At 41.2% G+C, this 25,835-nt stretch overlaps 1 protein-coding gene across 3 annotated transcripts; it reads right to left on the bottom strand.

Annotated features, from left to right (window-relative positions):
* Nucleotides 1–337: 337 nt before the first annotated feature.
* mpp2b (MAGUK p55 scaffold protein 2b) lies at nt 338–25,835 on the bottom strand (the record flags this gene model as incomplete). 3 transcript variants are annotated; one of them, XM_079234594.1, is made up of 12 exons in its annotated part: nt 338–514; nt 899–1,027; nt 1,351–1,553; nt 1,871–2,032; nt 2,113–2,181; nt 3,183–3,285; nt 3,389–3,520; nt 6,472–6,699; nt 7,538–7,693; nt 7,987–8,139; nt 14,931–15,031; nt 25,805–25,835. In XM_079234594.1, the coding sequence occupies 12 exons, from the start codon at nt 25,833–25,835 to the stop codon at nt 338–340; spliced, it is 1,644 nt and encodes a 547-aa protein (XP_079090720.1). The 3 variants fall into 3 exon arrangements, with proteins under 3 accessions (XP_079090720.1, XP_079090718.1, XP_079090719.1); XM_079234592.1 differs by lacking the exon at nt 25,805–25,835 and adding an exon at nt 23,774–23,852 and having other exon boundaries at nt 338–541; XM_079234593.1 differs by lacking the exon at nt 25,805–25,835 and adding an exon at nt 23,774–23,852.

The following is a 25,835-nucleotide window of genomic DNA, read 5'->3' as shown; positions in this document are numbered from 1 at the left end:
TGTTATCATTTTCTTTACTCTAAGTCTATTTTCACGTTTATTATAACATACACACACACTCACTCACACTATTGCACTAAACCTCATAATCAACTCTAAATCCTTCTGAACAAATATCAATAAAATTATCCCAATTCTGACAAATAAAGTACAGCTTGACATTGGGCTCAACAGAGGAACACTAAATTTGTACAAAAACACTCTACATGAGGCTGGTCATTTGCGCAGACTTCCACCAGCAAGGTCTGCATGGACACAGCCCCTCTGGAGCTGCAAACCTGCCCTCTGACCTTCGACCTGTGGACCTGGCCCCTTGCTGGTAAGCTCTTGGTGACTTTCAGAAGACCCAGCTGACAGGAACCCACTGCTGCTCCGTTGACAGTTTGTCCAGTGCCGACCGTAGACTTCGGAACGCCAATTCCAGGCCATCGTTTATGATGCAGAGATCAAAGTAATGTCCATAGGCCCGTTTAATGCGCTCGCTCTCGTCCACCGTCCTCTTTAATTCAGAGTCCTGTAGGGAGCATCTCAGGGAGAAGAGATTAGGAGAAGATCAATACAATGAGCAGGCAATTACTTGAATGGCAGAACAGAGTAAACAGTGAAAGTGGTGCGTAACAGAAATCAAATTAGTTTCAACTTTCCTGTTTGCTATGCTGACAAAATCAAAACACATTAGTTATTGCAATTACTAATACAATATATTTCATGTGATGCATTTCAGTCTAACTGTTTGGTTGATTCTAATGGGAGGACCACTGACTTTTAAAGAGACATCAATCTCTAATGTTGAATAAATAAACTGCTCCAACAGTGTTTATATAAGGACCATATTTGTCATAGTACAACATGAATAAGAGAATAGGTTTTTAAAGCCTTTAAGAAAACACACACTTACCGTTAACTGTTTGGTAACAACTCCTGACTCAATTGCTGACTTATTCATAGCTTTGAGAACCTCAAAATCCGGGGCTTCAATGAAAACAACGTAGGGCAGGAACTCTGACGTCCGCAGGACTTTAAGAGCCTTCAGAGAAAAACATTTACGATCACTGCATCACTGCACAGCAAGCAATGGGAATAGCTGAAACACATACGTGATTATTAAGTTGAGAATGTGTTTTAAATGCAACGGCAGTATCTTCATCTAACAATTCTATCATGTGTGCAAATTAAATAAGTTTCTGGCAAATTATATCGATCATGAAGAGATCCTTTTTGATAAACATTGATGGTGTGCTTTTAGCCTGAAAGGTAGTAGCAACGAGCTGTACGTAATAGGTTTGATTGCTGATGATGGGAAAACATAACAATTAATGGATGTTTACATGTCAGAGGAACAGAATCTACCTGTGGGTTGACATCCAGGATGCAGATCTTGCCAGTGTCTATCACCTCGTGTATAGAGTTGATCTTAGTGCCATACAGGTTCCCGTCATACTCGCCATGCTCCAAGAAACGAGCATTTTTTATGTCGCACTCCATTTCGCTACGGGTCATGAAGGAGTACATTTGGCCATCCCTCTCATCCACCTTTGGTTTTCTGCAGGTGACTAAAGGATAAAGAAAAAGAAGATGAAATAGATAATTTGCCTAACGCAAATACAGACACTAAACTACAAGGAGTAAATCACACAAAAATAGAGAATATAGCAATACAATTATTGTATAAAAAAAAATAACTCAAAACCAAGAGACAAGATGACAAACTAAGATGACAAATAAATAAATGAACTGAAACAAAAAACAGTAAAATGACAACAGTAACAAAGCATGCAACAATACAACAAACAACAACATAAACGTAAATGAAAGATGGAGTTTGTGTCGTTGTATATGTTTTAGTGAGATGATGAATGGCTGCACTCACAGGGGATAGTGGTGCCATATCGCTGGGGATCTGACACCAGCAGCTTGTTTTTCAGACTGCGACGGCCAACCCCCTGCGCACCAATCAGAACCAGCGTCTTCCTCCTGAAGGGTGGGACCTTGGCTACCTCTTCATATATCCGCAGCTCGTGGCGATCAAATTCTAGTCAGAAACTAGTAATTAGGGAGATGCACAGAATAGAAAGAAAAGGCTGCGTTATTATAATTTGTGAGGTGGGTTACCTGCATTCTTGGTGGTCAAATACATCATCTTTTTTTTCTTCTTACCACCCATCCCAGCACATAGAGGACCTGAAAAAGACAGCAACAAAAAAAACAATACGAGTCAAAATGATATACTATCAAGGGGAATGTCAGATGCACTGCAGGCTCATAAATCCAAACTATATAATATAGACATTTAGAGAAACAATACCACTAGGTGGCACTCTGGACCAACACCTGTGACAAGGCGTTCTGCTGACCATTTGAGCAATATTGGTATATCTATTAATCTATATCTTAGACTATTTAGCCTGTGGGGCAGAATTTCTTATGAACAGAGACAAGAAAGGAAGCAAACATGAGATTAGTTGTTTATTTCCATGTCAGAAATCAACCTATCAAGCTGTGCCAACTCATTTTGTTAGCACCTTACAGCCACAGTGCTAAATAATGACGTATTTTTCTAAATGTATGAATTGGACCGAGAACAATTATTTGTATTCAAATCATGCTGGTTGGTATGATGTGTGAAAAGCGTGCTAGCAAACAGATGTGTCCTTCCCAGGCTCCAAGGGCAGTACATAGGGCTGTCATCTTCCTCTCCTCCACAAGTAAAGGGCATGCTGCTGGCTGTGACTCACCACCTGTTTTGTCGCTACTGAGGACTCTGGACAGAGCAGATCAATCTAAAGGAGCAGAGCCTCTTTTCACCCCACATCTCATAAGAGAAGAGACGATTATTGATCAGATTTGTATTTACGGGCGTCTTATCACCACTCCTCAATCAACTCTCCTTCTCAGGAGAGCAGTTTATGAAGGTCAGACTCTGCAGCTTAATCACAAGCAGATTGGAATCTGGCTGCCTGAGTCACAGCGATGCTCATTACCAGTTCTCCAGTGCTCACTGACAGAGTAGCAGACTGGAGAGGGGAGGATGAGCGGCCGGCGCCATAAGAAATGCTTGTATGATATGGAGAGGAACAGATGTTGTCTTTGTTGCCGGTGTGTTTGTGCTGCGCGGAGTCCGTATGAAATCTGCATAATGAGAGGGGCTCCTCGTCTCTGCTGCATGCTGCTCAGAGGTGTACCTGTGGTAGCAAGCTCCAGATCTCTCTTCACAAATGCTTTCCTCTTCTCCTCAAGCAGCTGGCTCGGAATTAGACCTGCACTGCCTCCCTCTATGTGACAGGCCTGTGAGGGCACACAAATAATGAGGCAACAGGCTAACAAGCAGGTGAATAAAACCCCTAAGTCGAAGCTCAATTGATGCACAAAAATGTTGAATAGTACTGACCTGCCACCAATTCAGGTCCTCCTGGTTGAAAATCTGCAAAATGTGTCCACTGTTGAAGCTCAGCCCTGCTTCTTTACAAGGAATCAGGTTATCATGGGATGGGTCGTAGTCAAAGTGACACTTTACGAAAGCCTGAATGGATAAAGATGTTGAGAGGGAAGGTGTCAGTAAAATTGCTGTAATGGATGTCAAAACAGACTGATTGAACGATACATTGTATAAACAAACTGGGAATGAATATGAACGCTGCCTCTGGTGTGGTGTATGAACAGTACATGATGTGTAGTAGATGATAGCGTGAGTAAGTGTCCGGCACTATGATACAGCCTTGAGCACTTAAAGTCTACTCCATCTCTCAGCTCACTTTCCCGACATCAAGGCTTCAGCTCAAACCAAACCCTGTATCTCAACCCCCACTGACAGGACAAGGAGTCTGTCCTTGACAGACAGACAGAGAGACAGACAAAATCTGTAGCCATGGCAACCCCCCCCCCTCCCCCCCCTCCCCCTCCCGTCCTCTTCCCCCCCTTCACACTCAACGGCCTTTCCCGTACTGAACTGATGCATAAAATAAGGCTGCCAGGCCCTACCGTGTGTGTCTCGTTCCACCCCTGTAATGACACAATGGACAGACAGGCACACACTCAGTCTCAACTGGCCACAGGGAGCTGTCAGAGTTTAGTCACCGTGCGATGGCAGAGCTCAAGTCGGGAAACACTGACAGCTGGTTTACATTCAGAGAGAACTTTTGCGAACAACTCTTAAAATCGCAACTCCTCACACAGTACCACATCCACCTACACAGCTCTTTACTGTGCGAGCACAGCCAAATCACTTTTTAATATCTCTAACTGACAGTCGCTATTAAGTGTTCAAGTGGGCACTTCCACTTGATATCCAGGGCTGATATCACAAAAAGGAAAAGTAAAGACTTGAACGCTCTGGTTTCACAATGCAAAGGTCTTTTCAGCGATATACTGTAGAAATGTCTTCTTGCAGGAAAGTCTGCATTTTTCGAAATGTTCGAAAGAGCTATGACTCTCTTTTCAGTGAATACCCCTAAGAAGTGTGTGGGTGTTAAGTTATCTTATATTAAAGCCAATGATTTCTGCCAGATTGGCTGCTGCCATCAGGGGGGAAAACTACTGAATAGCTGCTCTCATAAGTAAACCTGCAAATTCCACTTTTGGTATAATTGACATGTTTTTACAAAGTTCCTCTACATGCTGAAGGAATTATCTTGGATAATATAAAGCCAAAAGATTAATGTAGCAAGATGTTAACGCTACAAGCAACAAAATCATCAAAAACAGTCAAGCATGGTCAACTACACTGTCTCCGAGTCGCCGTTGAAGTGTTGCTAAGGAGCTCCTTGGCGGAGTTATGTTAAGCAAAAACATGTGAACTTTGATTCGTAGTGATTCATGAGCATCACAGCAGCATCAAGTCTCAGGCGTCCATTTGTAGCTTCATGTCACTTCCATTGAAACCTGTTGGTGCTTTGAGCTTAATGTGAATGCTAGTATGACAACATGCTCACAGTGACAATGCTAAGATAAGCTAATTAGTAATTATTAGAAAGAACAGCAAACGCTGATTGTCATTCGTTTTGCACGTAGTTGGTCATAAACCTAAGTAATGGACAAATCAAAATGGCGGTGGAGAAAAAGGTTACGCAAACCAAAAAAGTAACTGAAGTTATTACAAATCAATCAGCGGATGACATGAATGTGTAGAAAAAACTTCATGGCAATCCCTTAAGAGACATTCTTTACTCAAAACCTGAGATGTCAACCTAGCTGGTGATAGAAGATAAGTAAGGATCACCAAAGTCAGTCGGGGCACAAATGATGTCAGTAAACATTTCAGTGTAATCAATCAAACAGTAGTTGAGATTTTCAGTCTAGACAAAGTGGTGGACAAACCAACTGACCATCATTGATAGCGTGGTTAAAAATGATTCATCATCCTGTGGAAAGCTTTTGACCTTTCACTTGTTTCATATAGTTTAGAGATATTTTTCCCCAACAGCAATAATATGCTTCAAATGCATGTGTAGATCTATGCTAATCTCACATAAATAAACCCTCTATCCTTGTCGATTATGTTCCAGTATATTTTGGTTTCTAGTGTAAGTAATTCATTTTGCATGGCTTCCTCAAGCTCTAATGTTCCTCTTCTCTACTGCTGAGACCAATCAGTCACAGAGCCTTGTGCCCAACACATCTCGATATGCAAAGACTGCATCCTCCGATGTGCTTCATGCTCCCATCCTATGGGCATCACCAGGCAACGTAACTCGTTTATTTCCCCTCATTTTAAACTGGGTCACATTTTCAGTGTGACTAGACAAATCTGGCTCTTAGAAAGCTTGTGTTCATTACCTAGCATAACCCAAGAAGAAACTACAAGATTAGTTTTGTCAGCTGTTAAAACACTCTCTTGAGTAATTTCCTTCAAATAATGGATCTCCAACAAACTAAAATAAAATAAAATAATATTTATGATGTGAACTTTACAACCACAGGAGGAAAGAACTACACGAAAAGGACAAGGACTGCTGTGTCATGAGCGGTCTGTGGGATTCCTCTTTTTCTGTCTTGTTCTTGCGTACTTCAACAATTGATCCATGAGCAGCAGTATGAGCAGAAAATGACCCTACATTTTGATAAGTGACAAAGCTGGGAAGCAGCTATTACAGCTATCGTAAATAGGCAAAATCATCTACAAAGTCCTGCTATAGAAGTAGCTATATGATTCTTGGCACAGGATACAAGGTTATAGGCAGCAGGGAGAGTGCCAAGGAGAGCAGTGAGTGGTACTTACTTACTTTCAAACTAATCAAAACTTTTGTGCAATATCTATTTCAGGATGGATGATCAGAAATGTGTTTTACTTTAAAAGAGGATGAGACTCAATGCATCACTAAGACAAGCACAAACGGTAGATGAGCTATATGCATCTATTGTCATGAACAGATTTACATTTCTATATATAGATATATATATATCTATATATAGATATATAGCATAGAAACAGATCCTTGTGACGATTGTTTTGATGTGTATATCCCCCCAGCTGACCTGTCTTGGTGTGTGTGGCTCCTGGTAGCTGGGCAGGATCTTCAGCACTACACTGCCGCTGGCCTCCTTCAGCATCTCCTGGAGCACTTTGGGGTCGTTGCCCACCTCCTTGCCGTTCACCTCCTTGATGATGTCCCCAACGTGGAGCAGACCTTGCTGGTCAATCATGCCACCATGGAGGATCCTGGCTATCACCAGCTCGCCATTCTCCACTCGAAACGTCACTCCCTATGCGCGCCCACAGTGAAAATACAATAATCAGCTGTTAACCCTTTATAGGGCACTCATTAAAATACTTTTGAGGAAAATGACCATGTATGGTTACTTGCACGATAAAGGGCTAAGTGGGTTACCTTCACTCAGACAACACAACATATATTTTAGACCAACACACATTTGAACTCATCAAAACAATAACAGTATAATTCTAATAAATTAATTAACAGTCCTTGCAATGAGTGGTGAAGCTGCTGCAGGCATATCTATGCTGGAATTACTGTAATGGCCACCAGATGCTGCCTGTAAAAAACTATTGCAACTTTTCCATTAAGAAGATATTTAGGCTCAAATAAAGATACATTTCAAGATGAGTTTGCTTTTTTGACAGTTCAATTACTGTCAGTTGGTGCTCCTTATTTGTCCCAGTCACATATCTTCACACACATATTTCCACATATCCTATACAGTTTGGACTTTGGGACATCAGTAACTTTCTTCATTGTAAAGTGTGAAACATGTGAAATGACGATTCAGAAACCTATGAGTACTCCACTACGAGTACTCACAATAAAGCACCTGGCAAAGTTATCACTGGTATTAATCAACAACGTGTCATAGTGCTGCAGATAACTCTCCCCTATGTTGAGCTGCAAGGCAGTTTAAATCTGACTTGTTTTCTCTTTTTAACAATGCTACAAAATAAATCTCATTATACTGAGTGCATGTGCTGCTTCTAAAACACAAATCATGCCATTAATCAAAGCATTTTATCTGCTCACAATTTACAGGACGGCTCTATTCTGCCCCACTGATTAAAATGTGTTGCGCATTAACTGAGTAGACTTACCAAGTGCTCGCCAGACACCTTTCGGATGCCCACCATCCTGACTGCGTCTGGGGGAACAGGCTGGTTGTTGAGGGCTGCGCCCATAAAGGAACAGGGGCTGGGGGGAGGTGTCTCGTAGTTTTTGGACGCCACAGAATCATGGGTCTCCAGGAGGGACTGTGAGCAGAGCAGCAGGTGACACAAACACTGATGATGGCATTGACAAACAGGTTTGTTACCCCACTTGTAAGATGATAACTGGGTGATGCTATTCTGTTGAACCATGTGTCCTTGCTCTGGTCTGTGCAGAGCAATTGTCAGTCACTGCTTGGACTGAAACAAATACTTTAGCTCCACAGCAATCTAATCCATGCTGGCACAACATGCATCATTAAGCATGAACATCACTTTGAAAATAAATCAATGAGTGACTGTTAATTAAAGTTACAGCTTGCTGTGAGATGCAAGACCTGGAAATGAGGCTCCTGCAGGATGCGAACCAGCTCTTCCACTGCAAGGCTCCTGGTAGTGAGCGGGTTGAGCTCCGTGAGGATGTCCTGGACCAGCTCCACGTTGTTCTCCCTCACAGCCTCGAGCTTGGGCTCCTCAAACGGCTCATGAGCCTGTGAATTAATAAATGTAAAATGGATGTCACGTCAGGTTCCTTCACCTAGCATAGGTGCCAGGATTTCCGGATTCCCTGATTTGCCTCAACCAGTCTTTCAGAAAAGGAATCTATGACATCTAGTTCCTTTAGTGCACCTGCTCAGTGAGCAGTTGATGCACCTTGCTGAATTATCATGACGTGCTTTCTGACTTCTGCAGGACTTTTTATTTTTTCCGTCCACACCGAAATGGCAATCTGAAGCCAAGCCCTGCTGAGAGCAACACAGACCGCTCTCATAAATGCTCAATGAAAGATACGAAAACCAAGAAAACTAAGCACAAACTTGGGATAAAGTCTTGCACACGGTAGTTTTTTGGGGTATGTTGATGTGAAACATCAATATTTCAGGGAACATTCATTTTTCACTTTCTCCTCCTCTGCTGCCGTGGACGCAAGGGTTTGTGGTTATTGGATATGGCTTCTACATCTCTAGTACCAGGTCACAGATACAAAATGCACCAGATGGGAAAGGATAAAATCATTCATGTTTTACCATGGGCCTGCATTTTGGTTTGGGATATTTCTGTTGTGTTATACATCATCATTGTTCTGCAAATAAATGTCCGGAGATTTCTATACTGAAATATGATGAAAGTTAATCAAAAGGAAACACAACTGCTGTTTAAACTCTTAAGATAAACAGTCATGTACAGTTACACTTCTTGCCGCTGTATACCAACAATCTTGTATTTGAAGATCCACAGTGTCAAAGCGATCCCACAGAGGATTTGTCTGGTGGGACTGATGACTACTCTGGCAGCCACGTTGTTTGTTTGCTGAGGAAGAGAGGAACGATCCCTGCCGTGAGACAGGATATGGTGCACACACAGATACACACAAACAGATATTCGCAATTGCCTGCATGCACACAGCCTTATCTTATACACTTTACTACACACACACACACACACACACACACACAAGCACAGCCCACTTTATCCTCACAGACAAAGTTATTAAACACAGTGATTTAGTGATGCGCAGAAGGACTTTGTTCATTTGTCATTTTGTCAGAGTTCTTTGTAACCTGATGGAGCGAGCTGTCAGTGTCGGGCCCTTGGACTATATGCCAGCTATATGATTACACTGTTTTGAGAGCCATGGACACAGTTTCTGAGGCATGTGTCTGTTTTGATACCACTTAAAATGTGTTATAAAATTACTAATTATATCAAAAATAACTAAGATACATTTTACTATATCAGCCTTTCAGGTTGTGGATAAACTCTATCATTGAAACTGCTAATGTAACAATTACTCTGCCAAGTAGTGAAATGTGAGGCTTTTCAAATGACAAGACACTACTAATCGTCCTTGTCCCCACCTAGACATCTCAGCTATAAAGGCTAATGAGCGCTGCTGTTCTAGGGCACAAAGGAAATGACAAAGCAGTTTCATAATTATATTCTGCATCTCCATGACATATCTAATGGATGTCTGGTTTAGTAAGCCATTCTTCTCTTCTCCAATATGAAAATGTAGCACATCTGTAGCACTGAAGCTCACTGGCTGCTGCTGTAATTAGATCAATCTTGTTCCCAATGGTCACCAATGGTGGCTGATGAAGGTAATACTACTTAAAGGAAGACGTGTGACTTTTGTTTTTACTTCTAACATAAAATAACATATTCATCATCTTGGATATACAAACTTGAATGAATTAGCAATAAAAACACTAGTGCTGAATCAATACACTGAGGGGATTTGCCACTATAGCCTTACTTGGTCTGGTATGACCAGTAGCTTATGATGACTCATGTTAAATAATGTTATGGCTGTGCAAGTGACATCAGTGAGTCATGTCCCTTAACTGTATGACTCTTCTGTACATTTACTTATGGCCACAGTCAGTATTATACATTCCACTTTGAATAATGGAAAGTTAATAGACAGTTTCTCACACTGCGATGTAGCATTCGGCATCCAGTCCATTATGATTTTCTTTTAAAGTGCTACATTAGATAAGGTGCACTACAGCATGTGAAGACAAGCTGTAGTGCATGATTTCTGTTTCCGTACTTTCAGAATTGTCAAGATTTGACCCATTGTCACATAATGACTCAATTGTCTTGCACAAACTGGTTTGTATAAAAGCCAATTTCAATGTTTTGGAGGCTGCCTTGGCACTATTTAACAAAGACCATAGAGTGTCATTTACAGCCTGCACGGAGGAAATGTGATGGCTTGAAAGTTAGGTTAAAAAAGCACAAGGTAGGTGCATTATTGAATGTCTAATTGCAGTTTATTAATCATCTGTCCTAAAGGTCTCAATAGTCCTGATTGCTTCGTCAGATATAGAGCCGAGCATTACGTCAGTGCCACATTAATAGCTGGTAATAATCTAGCGCTGTGGAAGCCCTCTTGCATGATGATAGCCCCTGTTGTCAGTATCTGTTCATTGTTGTCCGAATCATCCTTCAGATTCATTATAGAATCAATCTGAGTTGTTAGTAAGAATAAACCAAAAACAAATTGAAAAAGAAATCGGGGTAGAAGGGAGCAGAACAGGCTCTGCTTTCAGCAGTACGGGGGCATTTTTATGCAGTGTTCCCTACTGCTCCCTGTGGATAGTCCATATCCAAATGTCCTGAACAGAAATGCCTCTGAACTACTGAATGAGACTGCCCAATGTTTTACCTCTGGTAGGTCTCTGAGATGTAGCCCAGCAGACCAATTCATCTCTAGGGTTGGGTACCGAGAACCGGTGCCATACTGGCACCGGTTCTCGGTACCCAACCCTAGAGATGAATTGGTCTGCTGGGCAGACCAATTCCAACACGTCCGGTACCTACCGGACCGAAAAGCAACGTAGATTTCGGTGCTTCCTTCCGGTGCCTGAGCCGATTTAAATACTTTTTTTTTTACACTACTCTGTAAAGTTGCACGGTATATAGATACTAAAAAGGTAGCGCGGTGCCCGCACGCTAAAAACGATTATTAAAATAGCGCGGATCAGAGCACACTCGCTGCTCTGCTCTCTGTCTGCCTGCATGCAGAGCGGGGCTCGAGGGGGCGGGGCTTCCAGCGCACACACACACAGTGCGCGCACACAGAGATCGCTGGAGACACGAGCACGAGCTTTTGAACGTCCGTCCTCAGCTTGATGGAACAAATCTCTCCAGTTGATATTAATAATGACGTGTAGTCCAGTAAAGCAGCAATTTTAGGATCCAAAAGTGTCTGAGTTCTGTTGCACACGGTCCCATCAGGCCACCTGATGCTCGTGTCTGTTCTATTTTTAAAAATATATTTTTATAGTTTGAAGTTAAAAGGTTTGAAGCTGTAGTTTGAAGCGTGTTTTGTATGTACTTATTTATTTATATCTATAGTATACTTTAAACAGTTAATAATATTGTTCAATTTGAAGAAAAAAAATTGCCTTGGCAATAAAAAAGTATCGGTTCAGGCACCGTTTAGGCACCGGTATCATTTTAAAAGTATCGGTTTAGCACCGGTATCGGAAAAAAAACAAACGATACCCATCCCTATTCATCTCCCTGGTCCGAGAGGCCTCATGGCCACAAGCAGCTCCCACCTCAGTGCAACTCGGCTAACACTGACTGTGCAAAGTTTGAAAGATAATGTGGGCATTCATACTAATGACTGTTGACAGCACAAAGCAAAGGCACAGAATGAATTTCAGTACTTGACGTGAACTGCATCCCTACTTTTCTCCTTGCATGCTTTTGCAGTGAACAGAAGTGTACTCTCCAAAGTGCACACTTTTAAAAGTTACGTGAACTTGGGCTCTTGGCAAGAAAAAGTATCCTTTATTAATACCCTTGCGGAAATTCTTCTCTGCATTTGACCCACCCCTGGATAGCAGCCCTGTGAGGCGTCCAGGGAGCAGTTGGGGGTTCAGTGTCTTGCTCAGGGACACTTCGGCATGTGAGCTATGGGGGGACTGGGGATCAAGCCGGCTACCTTGTGGTTGCGGGACGACCACTCATCCGCCTGAGCTACAGCCGCCCTCAAAAGAGAAGGCATTGACACCAGAGAAAGACTTTCTGCCACAGCTACGCTCTTTCACTCTTCTCCATTCACTTCAAACAGCTGTTCTCCATAACAACCTCATCTCTTTCCTCCATGTGTCGATGGAGAACTAGTTGGGATTGGTTTCATAAGGAAAACTATGTCAATTAATTTCAATACCTGCTTCTACGCAGAAAGTGAACTTTAGTGGTGTTTCAGTGTAAAAAAAAAAATCCAACCTAATTGAACATATTGTTCAGGTAGACTTATGACACTGCAAAAAAACTGAAAACTAGAAAATTAGCCAGTGGCTGTCACTAATCAAAAATAAGGTTTGGGGATAGTTTGCTAGAAATGAATGATTTTCATCACTATGAACTCTGTTTTAGATCAAATCACTATTAAACGACTCACTTGAGTTCCGAAGGGTGAGTAATTCAGAGAAGCTGTCTGATACACAAGCTAGTCTAAATTAGAATAGAGTTTTAAGGATTTCAGGTCAAAGGTCCATTTGTTGTGCTGAGACCTGAAACAAACAGCTGCTTGTAGTTTCCTGAATCAGCTCTATAAGAGAATAATTCATTTGTGTTACATATTGCAACCATTTCTGTTTCGTCTCATAGAACACCCTTTCAGCATAGCTTTATTTAATTATGAATAAATATACTATAAATGTTTTTTCATCATCATATATTTGAATGAAAAACCTATAAATAAAGTCAAACTATATCTTTGTTCACAAACATTTAAAACTTTCAGAATCATAGCAAGACAGATGGTGGATAGTGTTTGAAAGGTCTGTAAATATATTCTTTAATCCTGTTTAGGTTGACTGTTTACCTGTGTTTATTATTATTATTTTGGTGGAAAAGGTTTTTTGAGACCAGCCAAAACAACAAGACAATTGCCAGCCACGTCTGAGGACTCTTGGAATAACTTCACTGATTTGCTCCCATGCAGGACAAAGCTTTAATCCAATGTCTGGGCAACTGCCCAAGATAAATCTGTGCAAATGCAACACTGATTTGAAAATATATTTTGTACAAAAAAGAACAAGGCATATGTATATCAACTATTTTCTAGCGTGGAAAACATTTCGATCCTTCTTGAGTGCTGTTATGCAAGTGCCTTTGCAGTGTGTACTTACAAGCTACAAGGTGCTGCTGGCTTGATATATTCTCCTCTGCCATTATACGGGATGACGTACAACTACGAGTAGGAGATTGTTGCCACATTGATTTAAAAATGTGCTCCCATTTACCTTGTCCTTTTCTTCATTTTGAAAGAAATATTTCACCCAAAATCTTATGGAGAAGGTGCAAGTGAATCATTTTCAATTCTACATTATTATGAACTAAATAAAGCTATTCAACTTAAGCATTCAAACAGGTTTTTGGAATGAATACAAAAGTGTAAAACGTAATGGCTGCCATTCATTCCTGGATTCTCTATTGATCTTAGGGGCTGCTGCTCTCCCTGCACTTGTCAACCTGTCAAACATGTCAAGGGGAACTGTGCTGCTCACTGACTGCTATTTTAATCTTTTGCTCTGATTGGCAATAGAAATGTTGCGTTGCATTGTTAAAATGACTGACAGCTGGGCAAAAGTAGAAATGTTAACAGCCTTAAAAAGACAGATGTCTTCTCTGTGTTGTTCAGCTAAACATTATTATATACCAAATAATTGGCAAAAAATATTTTGCCTTCTTTGTCTCCTTTGAGTTTGAACGTCAAAATCAAAACCTTCTTGATGTCAGCTTCTATCCGAACATCCCTTTTCACGATATCAAACCGAAATGACTCAAAGCCTCGTGAATCAGTATTGCAAGGTAAAAATGGTGTCAGTGACAGGACGAAGCAGCAAAGAGGGGAGTTGCTATTTGGCTCTTTACATTTGGGCTTTCATCAGAATTTTGCTGCCTGTGCAGAATGACACTGAGTCTCTTATGAGAAAACTCTAATGAGAAAACAATGAAGCAAGACCATTACTATGGTAATGTGATTGTCCTTGATGAATTTAAGTTTTTTTAGGGTAATTATTGCAAGCAGAAATTAAAAATGTAAATTTAATAATGCTGTAAAAACGTCTCATAACGCATGCAAATCTCTGTTAAAACATAATGATGTGTCAGCGTAAATGCAGGAAAAGGCACATGCATGTTGAAATCAAATTTCAATGTTAGACAAAATGCTAGACTGCATTGCCATTATGCACCCCAGAGCCCCCAAATTTGGGAGCTCTGGCGCTCTGGGGTTCCCTGTGCCCATTCTTTAAGTAGTCAAAGTAGTCGTATGAACCCCAAATGAGTTATAATACTTGCGTTCATTTATATAGAATTTTTCAGAATTTTATTTTGAATAAAATGTATATTTCCAAAAATTAAACTTGTATACCATATTTTGATCATAACTATAAACATATAGCATGATCTGAGCATAATTTGATCAAGATTCCCCAAAAAGGCCTTCTCGAGCCGCCCCCGAGTTTTTCCAACACCATGATTCAAGGCTTAAACAACTACCTACAGAGTTGTAAGACCCCTCTTTGTAAAGATAATGACCTAAAGAATCATAATCTGGAAAAAAACACAGCATTGGGGTGTTACCAAGGAGTTTCAGTAAAAAAAACTGTGTCGTTCGGTAAATGTAAAAGTTATAACCTTTATGCCTAAACATGCTCGGATTGTTGCATGCTGGGTATCTATCTTTGCATAAATCACGCTTACACACGTACATACATTTCCATATACATTAACAATATAGAGTTGTTCTCACCACTGGGCTCTCCATGATGCCCTTGAGGAAGATGAGGTCCAGGTCATTGGCTGTTGTGGAGCTTGTGCTGTCACTCAGGGTGTCCAGGGTCTGATGCATGGCTACACACACAGAAAAATATATTCTACAGTTACCCATGGGAAATAGACTGACTAGATCACCCAAATGAAAGAGAGAGAGAGAGAGAGAGAGAGAGAGAGAGAGAGAGAGAAAGAGAGAGAGAGAGAGAGAGAGAGAGCGCGCACATGTACAGTAGTTCACACTACGTAGCTGAACGAGAGCAGGATGGAGGCAAAGTAAGCAGGAGGGAGGTTGGTAGGAGGAAGGAGGAGGGATGGGAGCTGCATCACATCCTTTATCAAGCAATTTCACCTTTGTCAGTCACCCCAATCTTATGTCTGTCAGAAACGACAGTATCTTTCTCCCACCACTCCCAACATCCTCCCTCCCACACACACACACACACACACACACACACACACACACACACACACACACACACACACACGCACAGCAACTTAACAACAACAAAGTTGCTAAGAGAATAAACCTTTTTTTCCAGTTTGCATATGATTTTTTCCATCTATATCAGTTTGAATGCCTGTACTAAACTAAAGCCCCTTGTTTAAGAAGCCAGATAAGACTATACCGGTAGTATGTCAAAGTCAACTGATGATAAGCCCATAAATGAAAAACATGTACGCATATCAGCTCTTTTCAAAGATGTTAAATCAAACTTCTAAACCAAAATCAATAAGACGACCGATCAGAGCAGATACAATTTGATGTCAACAATTCACTAATGGTCAAGGAAGGTTCAATCCTGCTTCAAAGCATCTCCATAGACTTGGAATATGACGCACCAGCAGGCATTAATCACAGCGGACATGACTGTCAGAAGAGTTTTTTTATTCACAGAGAACATTTGTCTGCTGTAATTTACTCCAAAAGACACGGAGGTCTTTGTTTGCAAAGCTAAATATACAACCCTTTTTTTCCCACAATGCAGGCAGATTGGTGATCCACTACAAATCATATGATACCCATTTATTATGCCCTAATAAGGGCATAACAGGGCATAAATAGGTGAATGGTCCAATTAGAGGGCAGTTAATTAGGTTTGTGTCTGACTTTAACATGTTGCACCTTAGCAAGGGAAACCGACAAGATGAAGAAGAAGTATACTTTGGATACCCAGTGTGCATAATAACATAAAACATGATAGCTGATATGATAGCTCGTGCAATGTAATAAATCCTCAAAAGCACTCATCTTGTACTCTTTCTATTCTACTGTAAACTAATGGCCAAAATATTACAATCTGTGGATACTAAGTACTATTTTATATTATGATATTATTATATTATTTATATTATATTATGTCTGTGTTCTTCCTGTTGAGCTGAGTTATAGCAGCGAGCTAGAAAGCTAGCATATTTAAAAAAATTAGCTCTGTGTGTACGACCACAGGAAAAGAATTAGATTGATGGTCGAGTCCAGGTACATTTATACAGATACTCACGCATTTAAAGTGGCAAATGGCACAACCGCCAATAAATAACAAGTCTGTGGCCATGCTCGTGGCTCTGTGAGGCTTTTCTTAAGAACAACAGTGCTTTGAGCTCACAATGACCATGTTTGGAGGGTTTAATTTCTCACTTTCAACATCTTAGTTCAGCATGTTAGCATGCTAACATTTGCTTATTAGCACTACACACAAAGTAAAGTTGAAACAGATGGGACATTTTCTTAATTTTGCTAAAGATATTTAAAGCGGGACTCGGCCCTCCATCGCGCCATGCCGGCCGGTCATTTAAGTTTCCAATGATTCACCGAATATCACTGAATGGAAGAATTTGCATTTGTCTTGGGAAAAACAAGATGTGTGGGAGTCATGAATATGTCTCTCTAGCGCAGAGAACCATGATTTGTTATCAGCGGTTTCATTGATGTGAAGCAAAATTACATTGTGGACTCAAACACTATCAACTCAAACGTTGTTCTCTAATCCCTTTATAATTGTTGTTCTTATGACCAAACTCATGTTTCAAGTTGATATTCAATATGGACAGTGAGAGTTTCAGTGGCAGTCATTGTGAAAACATAATACAACAGTTGTGTTTCTGCTCTGTCACGAAGCTGGCAAATTATTTATGTTTCTATTGCTCAGCAGAACAGTGGGAGTTGTTTTTTGTAAAGATGCTTAAAAGAAGAGTGATGAGGTAATAGATATTTTGGGATTGAGCAGAAAACTATTTTTGGTCTTCTTCTGAGTTTGAAAAAAAAAGTATTTTCACATGCACATTTACAGTGTCCAAAGGAAGTACATTAAGTTAACTAAATAAATAATTACACAAGTCCACAGTGAAGTCTTTCTTTTCTTCCATTTTCCCCTCAAAAGCCGGCTCTATTCCAGCAGGAGAGTTGCCAGATTTGCGCCTGGCAGAGAATACCAGACCAGCAGGCTCGGCTTACGGGTCCTACATAATTCTCTTTAATCACTGCAACTGTACACCAGCGTTGTTGCCGCATCGTCACTTTTCACGATGTTAGTTTGTCTCTGCTTCGAGTAGACGTGTGAAGATTTTTTTTTTTTTCTTCTTCTTCTCAAGTGCGTTGATTGATATGTTGTTCTCATCAACAATGTGGGGCAGTTGAGGGGGGTGATCATTAAACATCCATTGTTTCAGAGATTGTTTCAGTTTCTCATTGTTACATTACGTTCTCTCACATGCACATGCTGTCTCAATACCTGTACATGTCACTGATCATGTTCTCGTCTCCAATTGAACTTGAGCCCCAATCAGACAGTATGATCAAATTGACTGGTTCTCTACTGTGTGTCAAGGATGTTGACTTTGCATTTCCTATTCCGTGATAGACCCATTGCTTGAACGTCACAGAGGACTCACAAGAAGGTTTTAAAGGAACCGGAGAATAATAGCCATTTTTCCAGTGCTGAGTATGCCTGGGGTCGTTCTATTATTCATAGAGATCATTAAAAATCCAACTTGTCCTCCTTCTCTGGTCTCTTTGCCTTTCTTCTCTCTATATAGATAAATAAGGTTGCATCTCTTAATTTCACTGGCGAGCATCAAGACAACATAGGATTGTTCATACAGGTCAAAAGTTCAGACAGAAAGAGGTCTGAAGGTCAAACTAAGATACTGTATATATTTACTTTTTTCTTTTCTTTTGAAAATAACTTTCTCTTCAGCATTTAGGTGGAGTATTTCATCTTGTATACTGCTGCTGTCAAAGCCATCCTCTCTTGCCTAAACCTGCATAAACTTCATATAAAAATGGACAGACAAACTACATTTTCTTTTTTTAAATGACTAACAGTATTGATCTTTTCTGTGCTCATGTCTCATTCCAGCATAAAAATTGCATGTAGACATTTGCGTAATAATATACTCAGGGTTATTTTCCGTCCTCTGAGCCTTTACAGGTGAGAGCTTAGGCGTAAGTCATTTTTCGCTCCAGTGAACCTTAATTCCTCATACTACACAGTGCAACTTGATATCATTAGACAACTCCAGTTAGCAGGTGGGGGCTTATGAAAACAAAATAGGACCCAGGTGTGCAGACAAACTGAGCCAGCTACATGTATAACATGTGCTCTTACGGGGAAATGTTTCAATGTTACTTCACTACAGTAGAGTCCCAGTAGAGCAGGTAAATAATCATGACGAAAATGTAAAGGTTCCCAAGAGACTGAGATGGTACGTGCAATATTAAACAACTGGAGAAAAAAACAGCAATTTAAGCTTTAGATAAACTTTTTTTTTTTTTAAGATCAAATGCAAATGCAAATAACAATAATAATACCACACAGTGGTGGCCTCTTGCATCACCTCTCAACAAAGGTTAGCAGAATAAGAGCTTGCTTGCCATGGTGACAGCAGAGCACATGTAGACACAAGGAACCCAACATAAAAGGTTCTTTTGTCTCTTTAAGTCTCATCTGAGCACAACTCAAGCTCCATTGAGGGCTACAATTAAACTCAATGTCATGGAGCAGCCAAACAATCTGGGCTGTTATTGTTTGTGGACAAGCATAGCGGGGGAACATGAACCTCTTAGCCAGCACTTAGTGAAGGTTGTCTTGTTGCTATGGAGCGGAGGTTAGGGAAACACAAAGAGGATGGAGAGGGCTGCTGAGGGAGGCTGGAACATGGAGGAAAAGATGTGGGAGATGCGGCTGTGTTGCTGTGTTTCTCCATGCTGAATCCTCATGGGGAGGTAAACACAGAGGAGTACGGTGTGCAGCTGACTCTTTCTACTTTCCGCCAATCTGTCATCTTTCAATCCAAATACAGTAAATGCTCTACCCAGATGCATCGTGGGAAGGGAATGAAGCACAATTACATATGAACAGGTAACGGGCAGAACCACAAACTAGCACAGGATGGGTACTCTGAGTTTGGTTTCCACCAACTCTAGAGGTTAGTCTGCCATTTGGTGCCGAGCAGCATAATGTTCGGTGGGTATTTAGACCTTCTTTGCTGAGAATAGCTTACTGTTGCTGCAAAAACAACATTATGAGAGTGGTAGGACAGAACCAAAACAAGAGACATTATTTTCACATCGTCATTTGATACAACATATCAAATTATAACCACTTTAATATCAATGCTTTGCAATATTCTCAAGCGTAAAACACTGTGGGTGCTTTCATATCAGGGACCCAGGCCCATATCAGAGTACACTTGACCCCAAAGTACAGTTTGTTGGATTAGCGTGAACACTGTGTACCATACTCTACTTGGAAAGGTGGTCTCGGGTATGGATCATGTGTATTGGGCACAGTTTGCATCAGGTGTCCTGTTCTGTTCAAACATGGCGTCTCTGTAAATGCTGGCTTGAAATTTGAGCAGACTAAAACATAAAAAGCAACTGGACAATACATACATAAATGTAGAGATTCATGGGATGCCAGAGTATTTACATGCCCATGGGAACTAAACAAAAACAGAACAATGCTAAGACAGAAAGTGAGGGAAGCCGTTCGTAATCCTCATACATCCTCATACATCCTCTCCACCATCCGATCGGAGAACATGGGACCGGTTAGTCCACCAATGACTCTTCCCAACATGCAGTATTAAACAATATCATTGAAAACCACTAGCACTCTGTTTGGCATCATTCAATGCCATTTGATGTTATCTTTCTCTACAACCGGTGTTTATGGTCAGCTGCGGTGCGCTACACAGCTGACCATGAGCACTAGTCCTCGAGGAGGTGCAGTCCGGAGATGGGAAATATAGTGGTGATTAAGTCTGTTTCACTGAAACAGTAAATTGGGTGTATGCAATTTAGGCACTTTGGACACTTTGCTTTCTCTCTATGACTTTCAATCAGAATTCATCACAAAACTCTTTCTGGAGGTCCTGAATTAGAAGGCTTCTCAAAGCACCATGAGGAACAATGTATTGTGAAGTACCTAATATGTATCATCGTGTTTCTACTACAAAACGTGCTTCAGTCTGGAAAATGGAATTAAAATTCATCGTATAGCCAGAATTACACGGAGAAGAAAATTGAAAGTCAGTCGAGGCAATGACCTGCTCGTCATTAATCAGGTTATTTTCAATTAGTAAGGTCAATGTTAAGCTTTTTAGTGTGCAGAGCGACGCCGGAGTAATAACACTTGCTTTGTCCTGTGAAAACACCAACAGATTTCTAAGCAGCCGTCTCCTCAAAAACTCATTGGTATGCTCATGTTTCCTGGAAACACTTGGAAGTTTCTGCAGTTTTATTTCTCTCTCACTTCACTAAAATGACAGAAAAGAGCTTGATGCGGATGACACTGAAACTATCTCAAAATGCCAAAAGTCACATATGTCATAAAATACTCTCAGGCCCTGACAGACATTATTAAATACTTTAAGCTTGTGATTAGATTTAAGTCTGCTCCCTGCTCTCCAGCACAATATAATTGCTATCAGTCCCTCAGGTAGCGAAAGATGAACGAAGACCGTGGTGGAGAATTTCATTGGATTGGAGTATATTCCATTGTGCGTACCATATCGATTCATAATTTCTGACTGTAGTATATGATTGATTTGTCCTGGTATGTGCTTGATCTTTGCCATGATGCCCTTGCAGAGTGTAATCAGTCTGAAGCATTTTCTTCTGAGAATACAGAATACTTACCTTGCACAGCAGCTGGATTCTCGCAATGACACGAGATCACTCAAGAATCGTCAGATTGCATATCACACAAAAATCCATCTAGTTAGGCTTTAAATGATGTGTAATGTGTTTGTGTGCCGCAAGCCATAGCAGGGACCAATCAGCTGTGGCAGCTACGGACGTGGCTTAGGTGTGAGAGACAACAAGCAGAGTGGACTGTTTGAAACAGCAATGGCGGAGATTGAGATCAGTTATATCGGAACTGCCTTTTTTCATTGACAGAAGAGCAAATAATGGCACATTTTCTCAATGGAAAATATGTTTTCATTCCTCTCCCAACTGGCAAAGGTTTGATTGACAGATGGTTCATCAAATCACCTGCCAAATATGTTTTGAAAGTACCTGCCCTTTTTATGAGTTTATAATGACTGCTTCTCAGATGGTTCTGTGCAACAAGGTTGAGGTTAAGATAATACAACTATTACAGCTAAAATGTAAACACTGAAAAGACCAGCTCATCATGACAGATTCAGAGAACGTTGTGGGAAGCGTGTGGGGGCACATCCATTGTGTAATGTACTTGTGTGGTCAATTTTGTGCTAGCTCAAAACTCGGACACTGACATGAAGGTATTTTCTGACTCAGTTACTCATACCTACTGGCTAAATAATATGAACACAGCGGAAGAATGATTGAATGACTTCCACACAGTCCTCAGACAGCATGTAATCAGCCAGGGTAATTGAAATCCTCAATCCTGTGAATGTTAAGGGCCTTTAATTCATCCAGGAAACTGAAAAGAAACCAGGAATTCCATCATTTGGCAATATGTTCAGGGGAAAAACTGTGAGCCTGACCTCCTCTCTCTTGGGTAGCCAATCAGCAGGACGAGGGACTTTAAAGCTGCCATTTCAGGCTTCCCATATCCATGGTAATGCTTGTTTCAAGCTGGCGTGATATGGGTGCGTGCTGGATCGCCTTATTAGCTGGCTGAAGGTCACCGCTGGAGACAACACTTTGTGATATTTGTTGACATTTTGCAAATGGACAGCAGCTCCCATTACACCTCAGCCCGAGGAGAATCTGGCCAAGGGATAATTTCATGTGAAGTTTGGGGGAAACTAACACAAACAAGTTTATCGCCTGAACTTGCTGTTAGGAAGAAAACATTTTGACGTTGCGCGCGCGTGTGTGTGTGTGTGTGTGTGTGTGTGTGTGTGTGTGTGTGTGTAGCTATTTTCCACGCAGCAGATCATAAAAAAGCAAATAGAGATCGTCAGGGTGTGATACGGATGAAATAATTACCAGTGTCACCACATTATACCCTCAGCCGGAACTGAATTAAATTGTCCCATTCTCTTGAAACCCAGCGATTATCTTTGACAGCCTAATCCTACCAACACACTGTTCTCAATGATCCATCATCTGTGTTTGAACACGGCTTCATTAGTCCAGCAGGCACACAGAATATTCCTCTGATAGTGTGGGGGTTCATTGAAAAGAGAAACTGTGTATTATGAGTGTGTGTGTGTGTGTGTGTGTGTGTGTGTGTGTGTGTGTGTGTGTGTGTGTGTGTGTGTGTGTGTGCACGTGTGGAGAGGAGGTGAAAGTGAGAGAGCCACAGAGTTATTTGAAGGTTGTGAGTATGACACTCTCAAGCGTGCTCGCTCTGATCAGAACACTGTTGCATATGAATGACCCCCCTACTCTCCATGAATGTACAATGCACTAGAGATCTCTCTTTATCTTTCTCTCTATGTCTCTCTCTCTGTGTCTCTCTCTCTCTCTCTCTCTCTCTCTCTCTTTCTCTCTCTCTCTCACAAACACACAGAAGTGCAAAACTCTGAACTGATAGACAGGATGCAAATGCTTTGACAGAAAATGTGATTCACTATGGCTGTCACCACTGTCTTGTCAAGCTACATTACAGAGCTGAGGATACTGTGTGACATGCAATAGACTAGGCAATGATGCAATGATGCTTCTAACCTTAACTAATTCAACATGACTACATCAAATCGATGAATGCACAACACAGACCATAAATAGATATGACTCACAACATATTACTGTGTAGTATGCAACCCCATGCAGTATTAATGAAGTCCATCAATAATGAATTGAATGTATGGTACTTCCAACTCCATACTGTATGAGCTAACATTATCAGTGCATTATCATCTAATACAACAAATATGTACTTGCTATTAAATAGGCTGCTCATCTTAAAATCACTTCTTATCTTTTTGCTTTCTTTACTTATCTCAAAGTGCATTCCTCCATCTCTCACTCTTTATTTCTCACAGTTTACCTTAAGGCATCTTACTGTAAATTAAATAAAAGAAAATGTGGTGATGTTTTCACGGCACGTTGCTGACTCCTTTCTAGTCTTCGTAATCTGCTGCCTCAGATTCCTGTACATCACATGCTGCCCTGGGTCCTAATCCGTCTCTGCTCATCTTCATCACACTCAGGAGGTTTGAACCAGCACATCAGGAGCAGGTGCAATGTGAATTTAAAATACCAAATAGCCCTCAAACACCAATGTGTACGTAAGCATATTGCATCGTTGCATTTTAACAGTGATTTATCCTTCCCCACAGTTTTCTGTCAAGTATAACCAACATATAACTGCAGAAGTCGTCTGTCTAAAACTAACCCTGCCTCCCTCACACCCTGCAAGTAGGGACCTGTGTTCTTACCTTCTCCCCCCAGGCCCTCCAGGGAGTTGGCTGAGTCCCCTTCCTCCAGGGAGAGCCTTCCAAACAGGCTGCCAGCCATGGTGAACAACACCTCTCTACAGTGCACACACTCACAGTAACACACCCAATACTGTATCTGAGGCAGACTAAGATCTCTCTCTCTCTCTCTCTCTCTCTCTCTCTCTCTCTCTCCCCCTCTCTCTCCCTTTCTCTCTCCCCCCCCTCTCTCTCCCCCTCTCTCTCTCTCCTTCCACCTGATTCTCTCCTCTTTCTGGCAAAACAGCTCCTCTCTCTTTCCTCCCTCTCCACCTGCTCTTGACGTGAATGTGTATAAGCTATGCCTGGCTGAGCGTCTTCTCCTCTCTCCACATGAATGAATGGAGACGAGGGTTGTGTGCATGAGCAAAGCAGTGTGTGTGTGTGGAGGGGGGGGGGGGAGGAAAGTATGATGCTTTCTCTAGGAGGAGGGAGAAAGGAGGCAGGGCTGTTTTCACTCCAGGCTGCCCTGTGGGGGTTAACTGGGGGAAAGAGCAGCAGAAGGCTGGCTTGTAGGAAGGAGGATCGGTCAAGGAGCTGGTGCATGGGGAGCGGACACATATATGAGTGATAACCCTCCATTACTGAGATCACAGACACAGGTACAAACACAGCCAGCCTTGCAGATACAGTCAGTAAAGGCAAATATTCTATATTGGGAAATTTACATTTCTGCTTCCTGCTGCTCATAAAGAGTTCCTTTGCTGACAGAAGTTGAAAAATATCTTCTTGTTTAAAATCAAAACTGACCCTTATCTCACCCTTTTCCCATTATGTGCAAAAATAGCCTTCCTGAAAATGCTGTTTTTGAAATAAAAAAAATTAAGACATGAATCGGTTTGGAGAAACAATTTACTGTGTGTTACTAAAAACGCCAGACATCCAGACTCAGCCCTCAGCTGGTGTACAAATCAAGACTGACTGACAGACACACATTTTAACTCTCTGCAGAAATGCTTTTCTCCCTCTATCCGACAGCTGACTTCTGCGATGTGTTACCGCAAGATAGAATACTATAAAGCTTGGAGTTAAAGATTTGGTCCTCTATTACCCAATATACTGAGACTCCTAATTTCCCAGACATCTGGCTGTGGCTTTTCAATCTTTTATGTGTCTGGATCAAGTGCCCTCAGCACTGAGGGAAGAGGAAATGCATAGAAGCATGGCTATGTGCCAGTTCAGAGACTAATATGAAAGTTGAAATGTAGCACTATAACAGCAGCAGAATTATTAAATACATCAGTGCCAAAGTATACATCTAACATTTCACTTTGATACAATGCCAACTAAAAAGACCATCAATGTGATTTCAAATTTGACTTAGATTCTAGCAATTCTGTTGAAGGTTTTTGTAAGACTAGTCACATGTATCTTTTATTAACCAGGTTAGAAGGTCTGTGCAACCAACACAAGGTGCACTGTTTGGAGCCGGTGCTGTCAAGTGCCAAGAATATCTTTACAGCATTTACATTTACTTTACATTTGATCCTTCTTTTCTTTAACTATAACTCATGGAAGACACTCAAAAAGGTGACTGTAGATCACTCAACCCTCTGTACTATTTCAGTCATCCGTCTATAAGTCTATATGCTGTAATGTATATTTATCTATAACAAAAGACATTTTTGTGCATGTCCGTGCATGCGCTCGTGTGCATTTGTACTACTGGCCACTAGTGCAGATTTGACGTGCATGTGTGCATGTGTAGAGGGGCTGCGAAGGGTACAGCAAATCCTTCGAGGCATGACTGATCTAAGGCTGGAGGTTTAGCGCTCCATTAGCCAGCTCATTAAGTCACATTAGAACTCTGGAGATGAGATACATGTCCCGAGTGCTGGACTAACCACAAACCATTCAACACATCTCCGCCCCTCGTCTCTCTCTCTCTCGTTATCTTTCTCACTGAAACACACACACACACACACACACACACACACACACACACACACACACACGGACGAGATGCCTTCATCATAGCGAGACAAAGCCACTTACTGGAGTCAGAGCTGGATGTTGCCACGGGCAT

The sequence above is a fragment of the Taurulus bubalis genome (assembly GCF_910589615.1).
Source record: "Taurulus bubalis genome assembly, chromosome: 2".
NCBI classification, from domain to species: Eukaryota; Metazoa; Chordata; class Actinopteri; order Perciformes; family Cottidae; genus Taurulus; species Taurulus bubalis.
Note: the sequence above shows the minus strand (reverse complement) of the source record. Positions and strands in the feature narration are given on the sequence as shown.